Here is a 12672-nt window from a genome sequence, read left to right as displayed (position 1 = left end):
TCTCCAAATTTCACGTAAGCCAGTCAATAGAGCTACCGCCTTTCTTCCAGGAAACAAACAGCTCAGCTGAGGTAAAACGCCTCACACTAGATGTGAGGAGGGTGGTCCTCTACTATGTAGAAGACCAGACTGCTAAGAAAAACAGATCATTTGTTTGTCTCCATAGCTCCAGGCAGAGAAGGTGACCTAATTTCAAAGAATGCCATCTCTAGGTGGATAGTCAGATGTATCCAACTGTGCTATTCCCTATCAAATAAGACACTGACTTTTACGCCCAGGGCTCACTCCACAAGAGGCACAGGAGCCACCCTTGCTTTCATTGCAAATGTCTCCTTAGACAGTATTTGCAAAGCAGCTACATGGCGCTCAATACATACTTTCACTCAGCACTACTGCATTGACACTCATTCCAAGACCGACACACGTGGGACAAGCGGTTCTAAGACATTTATTCACTCATGAACCTTCTCACATCCCACCTCCTTCTTCTAACACTGCTCGCTAATCTATGCACAGCATGTGATTTAAGCAGATTCCACAAGCCTCAGAAGGGATACATTACTCACCGTAATCCTATTTCTGATGCTTGTATCTGCTTAGATTCACATGCTCCCACCCTTCCTCCCCTCGGAGAAAAGGCGCATGGATGCTTATGAGCTTGTCTGATACGTATCTGCTTGGATACAACTGTACTCACGTTACACCTCATGCTACCTCATGTCAGAAAAATAACAATCTGAGGGACCTCGACACGTGAGGGATCATGGGTACAGTGGACGGCACACTAGGGATAGTATTACTGGCACGCCCTTTCGACGTCCCTTTTCGAGTTTCGAAAACAACTGTAATACTGCGCCGCTTCCACTAGATGTCGGCCTATGCACAGCATGTGAATCTAAGCAGATGCAAGCATCAGAAATATGATTACGGTGAGTAATGTATCCCTTATTTCTGAGGCTTGTGGAATCTGCTTAGATCACATGCTGTGCATAGGCCGACATCTAGTGAAAGCTGCAGAGTATTAGTTTGTTTTTCGAAACTCGAAAAGGGGCGTCAAACTCGGGCGTGTCAATAATACTATCCCTAGTGTGACGTCCACTGCACCCTTGATCCCTCTCACGTGTAGGACCCTCAGATTGTTTTTTTCCGTCATACTTGTCGGAATCATCATCGCGGAGTTCCCTGGCTTTTAGCCATTTATCATATAATTAACAAAAATCCCTGTTCTCCAACCCTACGTCGAAGATCGACTGAGGTACTCGAGACCGAGGAAGAACAGCCGTCGGGACTACATGACAGACTTTGGGCCTTGGAAGGCCTCTGCAACCGTCCACGATTGTTAAAAGTGGCACATTACCTAAAGTCACAGAGGTATTGTCAGAAGACTAATCCGACCTCTACCCCCAGGCAGCACATTCGACGGCTACTCCGGTAGTTCGTTCCACGTCTGCTTCCGAGATTCAATGCCCTTCTTCCAAGACTACCGAATCTCGTGATCCCTCCTCCGATTCTCGACGCCAAGCGTTGAAAGATTTAGGAAATTCCAAGGGGTCGGGAAAGCCTTCCTCTACACATGGGAAAGGGGAAAAACAACATAAGGCCTCTGAACACCAGGTTCAGAAGGAGAAACATAGAGAAAAATCCAAGGGTCCTGACCCTGTCCCCAAGGGAAAGTCTGTCCCTCCACCTACTCAGGGAACAGACAAGTAAGGAACTTCATCAAGAGAGGGTTATCCCCAGTTCAAGACAATGGGATTCGGAGGACATTGATAGAGTGATGAGGAGGATGTCCTTTTTTTGTAGATTTCTACGAAAAAGACCCACATTTCTTCTATAGCTATCAGAGTACTCCTGCTACCTCTGCCCCTTCGGGATCCAAAGACCCTCAACCTCCTACTAAGAGACTCTGTACTGAGACTCCAGCTCAGGGGTTGATTTCAGACCCTTTTAGTGTCGAACCTTACCAGCAGTATGGTGAGGATTCAGAAGTACAAATGCTGGACGCCCAGGCTGGTGTTGATTACTATGGAGACGATGAAGACCAGGAAGAGGAGGAAGACGAGGCGGAGGCCTCTAGTCTCGACTCCCCTATTCCCAAGGAGCCCCCTGTGAATGACTCACCTGTTGACAATCAGCCTTTGCTTAATGAAGTTTTAGCCAAGGCGGCAGACCATTTCCAAATTGGCATTCAGGGTGCCCAAGAAGAGAGATTTTGCAGAGCAAATTCTAGGTGATAAAAGATCCATTGTCCAGACTATCCATTCTAAAATCTATTCAACGCAGAATCGATCCTTCTTTGGTGACCCCTAATTTTACTCGGGCAGTTAACCCACTAGTAGAAAAACTATTCAGGGCTGCTCCCTCCGACCCACTGTACATAAGGGGTTAGCTAAAACCTGACTCATTAGTGGTAACAACCACCAGAAAGAGAGCAGGAACACCACTAGCATCTTCAGAAGCTCCCCCGGACAAGGAGAGCAAGAGAATATATGCTCTAGGTAGGGAGGTGGCATCCACGTCGCCATACCAAGCACGCATTGCCAATACCACCACTCTGCTAGCAAGCTACAACTGCCACCAATGGAAACAGGTAGCTGCCCTCATTGCCTCTACTCCAGAACCTCTAAAGAGCCAGTTGGCCCAGATTGCGTCGGAAAGGGAGATCAGTGTCCGGATGCATTCTCAAGGCTAACTTCGATGCAGCAGACAATGCAGGGAGGCTGATGGTAGAAAGCACAGTAATTAAACGACACGCTTGGCTAAGGCAGTCAGGGTTTAAACCAGAGACCCAAGCCACCCTCCTAGCCATGCTGGTAGAACCAAACGTCCTGTTTGGGAAAGCAGTGGAGAAAGTGCTAAAAATGGCTAAGGATGAATATGACCCCTTAAAGTCCCTTGGCCAACAAGACAGAATTGCTCCTTGTCGGCTCCCCTAACACTATCCTGGAGCTTAGCCACAGCTACACCAGCTTCATCATTGATGGAAACACTATTCCTATCGCAAAAAGTGTAAAAACCCTTGGCTTCTATCTAGATACCAACACCAAGCTCTCCAAACAAGTCAACATGACCGCCTCAGCCACTGCTTACACAGGCAAGCTGATTAGGGCTTGTAGACCCCTGCTATCCCCCAGTAGTTGCCTCACATTAGCCAGAGCACTTATTCAGTCTAAATTGGACTATTGCAATGGCCTATATGTAGGCGCAAATAAAGCCATAATCAACAAACTGCAGGTCCTCCAAAACAATTCTCTCCAAGCTGCTCTTAATATTCCTAGGAGAGAACATATCTCGCCCACTAGAATATCATGCAAATGGCTCTCCATCCAACACAAAAAATGGATCTAAAAACTATCTGCCTTACCTACAAATCCCTTAATCACCTTGCCCCGCCACACCTAACCAACAAATTCACCTTAAAACCTGTTACTATAATCACCAGATCCTCCAACACACTACACTTGATGGTGCCCAAATACACCCTCAAAAGAGCCGGTGGAACTAGCTTCCCGGTTCTAGCCGCCCAACTCTGGAACACTATTCCTCTGAAAATCAAATCCATCCCCACCTTTCAACCCTTCAGAACCCAGGTCATCACCTGGCTATTAAATAATTCTGGTATCATACACCAGCACTCACTCACCACTACCTTGCATTTGCCCCTACTAGTTAATACAGCGCCTGTCGCTCTGTGATCTTGTCATTCCAAGGGCTCTACGCCTTTATCATACTGTCTGTCTACTATCTACACTAATTGTATTTTGTAAATTGTTTAAATTCCTGCACATTATTTCTGTAATTGTATATACGTTGCACAATTGTCCTAATATTTTGCCTGTAACCATATCCTTGACCGCCTATATACCCCTGGGTCTGGAGCACTATACAAATCAATAAACAAACCCCCAAACCAGCGGGGAAATCATATTTTTCATCGCTTTCGTGGCCAAAACTCCCAGAGAGGGTCCAGTTACTATCGGAACCAAGGAACCTTGTGGGGCGGCAACCAACAGGCTACCCCAGGTCTCCCCAGAGGTCAAAAGAGGAGCACCCAGTATTAGACCTACGCCCTGCAAACAAGTATATCAAGCTACAAAAATTCCGCATGACTACACTCCAGGAAGTAATGCACCTACTAAAAAGAGATTACATGGCAACATTGGATACGAAAGATGCTTATTTTCATATATCTATGTTCCCAGCGCACAGAAGATTCTTGCGTTTCAAGGTAGACAGCCAGCACTACCAGTTCAAGGTGCTGCCCTTCGGAATAGCCTCGGCTCCAAGGGTATTCAACAAGGTACTGGCGGTGGTGGCGGCGCACCTACGCAGGGAGGAAATCCCAATGTACCCTTACCTGGACGACTGGCTCATCACGGGGGAAACCCCCTTAATTTGCAGATCCAACATTCAAAGAACAATCTACCTCCTCTTCCAATTGGGCTTCTCAATCAACGATAAAAACATCAAGCCTGGTGCCAAGCACCTCTAGGAGAGTGGTTGGCCTTTCCATCAGAGGAATGATTTTGGAATCTGTTACTGCAAATTCCTCAATATCAGTCCGGTCGCCAGATAAGGGTGCGTGCGCAAAGCGATGTGTTTGCTAGGCATGATGGCATCATGCATTTACCTGGTTCCCCACGCACGCCTGCGCATGCGACCCATGCAGGAATGGATCATGAAACAGTGGTATCAGGCAAGTGGTCAGTGGGACGATCTAGTGGTCGTTTCGCCAACCCTAGTACAGAGTCTTCGCTAGTGGACAAGAGAGAATCTTTCAAAGGGGAAACCCTTTTACGATCCAGAAATGTAGGCCGTAGTCACAACAGATGCGTCTCTTTCACGGTGGGGAACACACCTCCTTCACCACACAGCTCAGGGTCTCTGGTCTCACACAGTGGCTCAGAATCACATCAACCTGCTAGATGTTCTGGCAGTCTTCAGAGCGCTTCGGGCGTTCGAACCCCACCTATCTAACCTGTCAGTGCAGATCCTAACAGACAGCACAACAGCAATGTTTTACATAAACAAACAAGGGGGCACTCGTTCGCCAAATCTGTCCAGGCTTGTCCAGAAAATTTGGATATGGGTACTCAGACGGAACATTTACCTGTCGTCTCAACATGTTCCAGGGGATCTCAATTCACTAGCGGATGCTTTGAGCAGAGTTCCCATCCCGGAAGAGCACAAATGGCGTCTATACAAAGAAGTCATACAAGATCTCTTCTCTCAGTGGGGTTTCCCCACTATAGACCTATTCGCCACAAGCGAAAACAGACAATGCCCACAATTCGCATCCAGGTTCCCCCAGCCAGGCTCCAAGGGGAACGCTCTATGGATGAAATGGTCAGGGATGTTTGCCTATGCTTTTCCACCAACCCCTCTGATGAGGAAGGTGGTCAACAAGATACACAGGGAATCAATGACGCTCATCCTAGTTGCTCCTATGTGGGCAAGACAACTATGGTTCCCACACCTACACAGACTGGCATTGTACGACCCCATCAGACTCCTGTGCTGGTGCCACCTACTCTCCCAGCACGAAGGACAAACGGTGCATTATCAACCAAACTTCTTGCACTTGGCAGCATGGCTCCTGAAGTCAGAGTTCGGCCATCTCAATTTACCCCAGAGATGTATGGATATCTTAAGAGTCAAGAAAATCTAACAAAAAGGCACTGTTATTTTGATAAATGGAAAAGATTTGTTATTTGGTGCCAAAATAAACAAATGAACCCAACTGATTGCCCTCCATCCAATATCGTCACCTACATGCTCCACCTTCTGGACGCAGGGTTGGTATTTAATTCACTCAAGGTACACCTGGCGGCGCTGTCAGCCTACACCACCTCCCATAACAAGGTGTCATGGTGGAAAAGTTGTCAAAGCCTTTATGGAAGGGGTGAAGAGACTCCACTCTCCAATTTCTAACCCACCACCAGGGTGGGACCTTAATGTGGTGCTTGTTAAACTCATGCACCCCCCCCCCCTTTGAACCCATGCATAAAGCTAGTCTCAAACACCTGACTTATAAAACTGCCTTTTGAGTAGCCATTTCATCCATAAGAAGGGTCAGTGAAATTCAAGCTCTGTCAGTGCAGGATCTTTTCTTTACTGTACATAAGGATAAACTGGTTTTACGCACTCACCCTAGGTTCTCACCTAAGTTCATTTCAAAATTCCATGTTAACCAGTCCATTGAGCTACCTGCCTTTTTTTCAAGAACTCAAAAGCTCTGCTGAGGTGAAACTCCACATACTAGATGTGAGGAGAGCGGTCCTCTACTACGTAGACAAGACCAGACCGCTAAGAAAGACAGATCAACTGTTCGTCTCCGTAGCTACAGGCAGAGCAGGAGATTGCGTCTCTAAAAGGTGCCATCTCTAAATGGATAGTCACATTTATCCATCTGTGTTACTCCCTTTCAGAAAAGACACTGCGGTTTAAGCCAAGGGCCCACTCTACAAGAGGTACTGGGGCCACTCTGGCTTACCTTGCAAATGTACCCCTTGACACCATTGGCAAAGCAGCTACATGGAGCTCTATTTGCACCTTTACTCAGCACTACGGCATTGACACCCATTCCAAGACAGATGCTCAAGTGGGACAAGCGGTTGTAAGACATTTGTTCGCTCATGACCCTTCTCACATCCCACCTTCTTCTAACACTGCTCACTAATCTATGCACAGCATGTGATCTCAGCAGATTCCACAAGCCTCACAAGGGATACATTACTCACTGTAATCGTATTTCTGATGCTTGTATCTGCTTAGATTCACATGCGCCCACCCTTCCTCCCCTCTGAGAGAAGGCGCATGGATGCTTGTAGTCTTATCTATCTTATCTGCTTGGATACTCTGTACTCGCGCTACTCATGCTTCCTCGTGTCAGAAAAAATACAATCTGAGGGTCCTACACGCGTGAGGGATCATGGGTACAGTGGACGTCACACTAGGGATAGTATTACTGGCACGCCCTACTTCGACGCCCCTGTTAGGGTGAATTCTCATTCTATGGCTAATTTCCCATACCTAGTGAGTCCCCCAGCAGCTTTGCTGGATTTCTGGAGTTTATTTCTTGCACTTGGTAAGAGTGCGAGCTTTTTCATTTCATCTGTTTTTGTGATTGTGGACTCTGGAGTACACCACTTCAGTAGCCCCAGTCTTTTGTGTTACACAGCACCTTCAGTGTAGTGACACAGGGTTGTCTTTTGGACTTCCCACTGACTCCATTTCTGGGGCTGACTTATGTCCCCCAGAAAAGGGTAAAGTTGCCATTAACTTTACATAGTCGTTTAACCACAGATCCAGTACACCCCATCTTACATGGAGTACTGGAAGGGGTTAATTCCTAGTCCTTTTTATCTGTACCTCTTGGAGCATTGTTTCGCTCCCTTAACATTAAGACTTGGCTGGTGGCATTGGTATCTAACCTAATTTTCCTACCGCAAATACATTACATAACGTGGTATTGTTTTAGGCTATTTTAGTAGCCGCGAACTTTAAACCCGCTAGCCCAAATACTTTTTATTTTGGCTCTGGTTGGGTTTAATCGCCATTTCCTTTTGTTAACATCCTTCTTGGGTCTTTCTTTGCACGGCAAACCAGGTTTGCCTCCTTTGTTTGCCGACCTTTGGCAGGCTTCTGACCAGAAGCCCTCCTTTGGCGTCTGGGTGTCTAGGTGTGCTGAATGTGAGGGAGGGCTGAAGTCACCCCCTGCACAGGGTCTCCTTGGAGAGCCAAGTCACACTTTGTGTTGATTGGCCGGGGTGGTTGTCCGGGCTGGACAACCTCCCTGCTGAGTGATTGACAGCCAGGCTCTGTGAACGGGGGATTTTGGCATAAAAGGCAGGACTCTTGGGCTAGAAGTCAGTCGCCACTGGAACTGCAAGGAACCGAAGAGAAGCGGAGAAGAAGACGGCTGCTGCAACCCCGAGTCCCGGTGAAGACCTTCTGCAGTCCTGCGCTATCTACCCTTCAATGACCAGAGAAGATCCAGTCCGTAGTCTTCTTCCCTTGAGCTTGGTGCGATCAACCAGCTCGTCTTTTCTTCAGTCAGAGAATCCTCTCCTGGGTCGAAATCACTGCTGTGCTTTAGTGGTCCGGATAGCCATCAGAAAAGCCCTCTCCTGATTTAAAAAAGCGCACTGTTTATTCATTATGTCTTTTTCGCTGCTGCTGGCCTCATCCCTGGGTAGTGCTGATCCCTCCAGACGTCCTCCTTCTTGTTCCCCACGACTGAAGCCGCAGTAACCGTGAGTCTGCAGGAACAACTGCCGTGGCACCAGCTTTTCGCCAACGGAATAAGGTACTGTGCACTTGGTCATTCTCTCCGTCTGACCAGCTGGAATCGGGGTGAGCCCTTTTCCTCCACGAAGATTTGTTCTTTCTTCCCTTCATCTTATAACTTTTCCTTCCATTTGACAATCTTTACGAACTCTTGGCATCTCGAACTGTTCAACGCGTGATCCTCGGCAACTGAGCATCTGCTCCATTGACACTGGCGCAGGCCTATTGACTTTAATCTGTATCTTTGAACAAGTCCTCGAGTCTCCTTGCCTTGAAAAAAGCATTGCCTTTGATTTTCTCCGACTTTTCCCTTGTTTGAAATTCTAAAGTACAAAGTGTGTTTAACTTCGTGAGCATTTCTATCCGCGGGTACGCTTAAGTATCGCAACACTGGTCTGTCAAATCCTAATGTCCGTACCTTGAATTTACTGAAACAAGTGGAACCAATTGTGTGTAGTGTATTTTAAGTGTGGTTTCGAATTTATAGAATAAGTGTTTTCTAACAGATGGTTTAAAAATAAGTGTACTTATATTTTTTACCTGAAACCTTGAGTCAGTGTTTGCTTCAGTCACAGTAATTGTGGTCCCTTTGTGTAATGTCTGCTACTGCACATTTACTCTTGAGATAAGTCTGGCTGCTCCGCTACTGCGACCACTTTAACATAGTAGTACAGGCTTGTACCAAAGGTGAACTTGTATGACCACTTGTAGTCTTAATTGTGTGTAGTGGTCCGTAAGGGCACTGCACAGGATTCTGCCTAACAGCCCCTTTTCGAGTTTCAAAAAACAAACTGTAATACTCCGCAGCTTCCACTAGATGTCGGCCTATGCACTGCATGTGAATCTATGCAGATACAAGCATCAGAAATACGAATACTGTGAGTAATGTATCATAATATATTTTCTTCCTTTAGAGATCTTTTTGCTATAATGTAGATGGGACATGGGGTAAGGCATTTGCCTGACCCAGGTTTAGGCAACAACAGTGCACATATTCTATTGTCCCATCTCTTTGGAAACCTGCAGGAGAGCCACTCAATTATTAAGTGTTGTGCTAGTTTATGCTGCTGCAAATAGTTGTACGTTGTTCATCATGATCTTCCTTTTTTCTTAAGTGTAGGTATTCTAGTCTGCAGAAGGTAGGCATCATTACATAAAAATGGATACTGCTGCATTTGGTGTCTACACTAACAATCTTCTTGCTTTCATTTTTGTTTAAATGTATGTTTATTTTTTTATTTGCTTTGGTGATGGTCAAGACATTCAACAATGTTAAATTCTGATTTCAAAACAGTCACTTGCATACTGAGGCGATGTGCCCTGAGGCAATGGGCCGACCCTGTCGGTAACAGCCTGCTGCCCAAGTTAATGAGGGAGGCAGTGCTGTTAACGACAGGGTCTGCATGCTGCTGAGGGGCAAATCACCATTAGCACTCGTGTGTAAATGAAACCTATCTTGTGTGCTGCCCCGTACTGAGATTTCCAAAAGCCTGTTCATCAACATTGAAAACCGATTTGGGGAAACCACAACGCTGTGCTAGGCAGTTTTTTTTTATAAAAAGAAAACAAATACACTCTTGGAACCTGCGTATCAAACTAGACGGGTGCTAAGAGATGAAGGTGGGGCATGGAAGTGTAGGGGGCGCTAGCCCGCAGCACCCAGGGTGCTCGGCAACACAGGATTGTATCATACAATACAGGCAACGCCCCGAGCATCCTGATTGGCCATTGCCTCCTTACAGGGTGCTAATGCATAATATAGTGTTCTTGCTGCAACTTTAAAACAAACCTTTGTTTGATTTTAACGTAATACCCGTCTTATAATAGCATACCTTTTTTGTTTGTTTTTTTACAGCTGAGCCGGCTCAGCAGCATTCTTCATGTAACAGTGGTAACTCAGATGATGCCATTCGATCAATCCTGAAGCAAGCTAGACGTGAAATGGAGGCACAACAGGCAGCCTTTGAACCAGTCCTAAAATCCGAAACACTGTCTCATGCCGACATTTCCATCCTTTCTCCCAAACTCATCTCCACCTCTACACTATCATCCGGGTCCAGCTATGTGCCGTTGGTTCTGTCTTTGAAGAAGCATTCAACTGTACTAGCTTCTAATATTGCTTCTTTGCAGAGTTACACCGGGATAAAAAAGGAACCACGTGACACACAAGTATTAGAAATGCATGGGATCGGAGAATCTCCCCAAAGCATGATAAGACATGTTAAAAGTGAACTGGGTCGTGGAGGAGGAGGTATATGGAAGGACAACTGGTGGAGTACTGTTCAACACGAAAGAAGAAATTCAGTTCATTTGGACGATATTAAAACAGAAGACGTGAACCATGTAAAAGAAAAGCTCACCATTCAGACCAGGGCAGAACGCTGCCAGCAGCAAGGGACCTCCTCTTCTGAATATTGGAAGGAATGGCCTAAAGCTGAATCTCCATACTCACAAAATTCTGACCTCAGCATGACTGGGGCAAGTCGTAGTGAGACCCCTCAGAATAGCCCTCTTCCATCCTCCCCTGTTTTACCTTTGACTAAATCATCAAAACCTGCTGTCCCCCCTTTGACTCCCGAACAGTATGAAGTCTACATGTATCAGGAAGTGGACACTATCGAGTTAACTCGTCAGGTGAAAGAGAAGCTAGCAAAGAATGGAATTTGCCAAAGGATATTTGGGGAAAAGGTAAATATTAACCTACTTGCACTTCATCTTTGCTAATGATTTACTAGGAATGGAATCATGAAAAATGTTCTAGTCAACATTGCAAAGCAGTGTTGAGTCCTAGCAGAAAGGGGGAACAATTTACTCTTTAAATGTTCAGTTGCATTTTAAGAATGCCTTGAAAGTGAGTTTTCAATGTATGTGCTGTTGATGACTGGTGGTGTTTTTTCAGGTTCACAAACTGTAGAATTGTAACCTTTATCAGCATGGATAGTTCTTTCCGCAGGCATCACAGAATCATTATGATGTCCAGGATGTGTTTTTACAAAGATGTTATACATTTGGAAATGAAAGCTCTATCCTAAAACATACATTGGACCCATTACTTTAAAGTTTTCCGTCCTGAAATGTTGTGGAGTGTAATCTTCAAAGCATGGATGGGGGTGATGATGGCATTTGGCTTTTTGTTCTATGGCATAATTTTAATTATTACTAAGTAACCATCTTTTGTTTGAATGGCAATTGCTATCCCTGCAAATGATTTATCTTCACATAGCCCAGCTGCATAGCTGGAGCCTCTGATCTTTGTTTGGTCTCTTGGCAGAGAATGGTGCTATTTATGCTGTACGCTGCTTCACAGATGTATCAATACATCAGACTGAAGTGATGCTACCCAAAGGGTATAACTGACCATTTACACGCTAGCGCTCCTTTTATGGCCTGTGTGTTTGGGACACAGAACATTGGAGAGTCTGTAGCTCCAGCTGTGACAGAAGTTTGGAATCATTTTGCAGCCTCAGTATATTTTCAGAGCCAAGTGTGCCCTGTGGCTGCATTTTCTTTTTCCGTTGTTCAGACACTGCGTTAACGGAATAGTCACTTTTTTTGCAATTTTGATCTTCATGTCCCCCACCAAGTATGCTCTAAGCCCTGTAAAGACAGTGGGAGACTATCAGTCTCCGGTCTGCACCGGTCCTATGTGCAGCTCTTGTGAAAGAACCGCAACATTGAAGATTTCTGCTTATTCCAGTTGTAGCACCCAGGGTTCAGTGGAGCAGGTGCCCACAGGTTTTAGGACGTTAAGTAAGAATATGTTCTAAAGCTTGTCTCGGCTCTAAAAATATTTTTGTAACTTTATCTCAGCAACATAAAGGTTGCACTCCAGGCTTATTATACCTCATATGCTACAATACAAAGTAATTATGCAATCTGTCTTTTTGCTTTATTGGCTGTTTTAATATGCATAATTCATAAATACGATTCTTATGTACCATTCATAATGTGTGTTACTCTTACGTCCCGTCCCCTTTCCTCCATACTGCATGGGCGTCCCTTCCAAGGGACGGGAGACGGAAACTTTTTCACCAGAAAAAACCTTCTTCACCATAAAATTTAGAGGCACGCGGGGGTGCAGCCCAGGAAGCATGTGCTGCCCGGACTCCGCCCTCCGGCGCCACACCTCAGTCCCCCTTTTCCGCGCTGACGGGAACGGGCCGCATTAACCAGCACTCCTGTGTTTGGCTCCGGCCATGTAATTCCACGCGCGGATACTTCTTCTCTTTGTCTTTTTATCATTCAGGTACTCGGTCCTAAGGCGTCAAGCTTCTCCCCGGCACATGTCGACTTCCACAGGGTTCAGCAGGTGTCCATCCTGCAATGGGCTCTTCCCAACTTCAGACCCGCACTCCCTCTACCTACGTTGCTTGGCCCAGACCA

At 45.9% G+C, this 12672-nt stretch overlaps 1 protein-coding gene across 4 annotated transcripts in view; it reads left to right on the top strand.

Annotated features, from left to right (window-relative positions):
* Window positions 1–12672, top strand: part of CUX1 (cut like homeobox 1) — a 2307153-nt gene that overhangs the window by 1254176 nt on the left and 1040305 nt on the right. For 3 of the 4 annotated variants that reach the window (XM_069614986.1, XM_069614987.1, XM_069614988.1), the window contains one exon: window positions 10145–10977. The exons of the other annotated variant lie outside the window; for it this stretch is intronic. In XM_069614986.1, coding sequence (XP_069471087.1) covers window positions 10145–10977 — 833 coding nt within the window. The remainder of the gene's footprint in view (window positions 1–10144; window positions 10978–12672) is intronic. 4 annotated transcript variants of the gene reach the window in all.

This window comes from Ambystoma mexicanum, chromosome 9 (assembly GCF_040938575.1).
Source record: "Ambystoma mexicanum isolate Mex_15411 chromosome 9, UKY_AmexF1_1, whole genome shotgun sequence".
NCBI classification, from domain to species: Eukaryota; Metazoa; Chordata; class Amphibia; order Caudata; family Ambystomatidae; genus Ambystoma; species Ambystoma mexicanum.
Note: the sequence above shows the minus strand (reverse complement) of the source record. Positions and strands in the feature narration are given on the sequence as shown.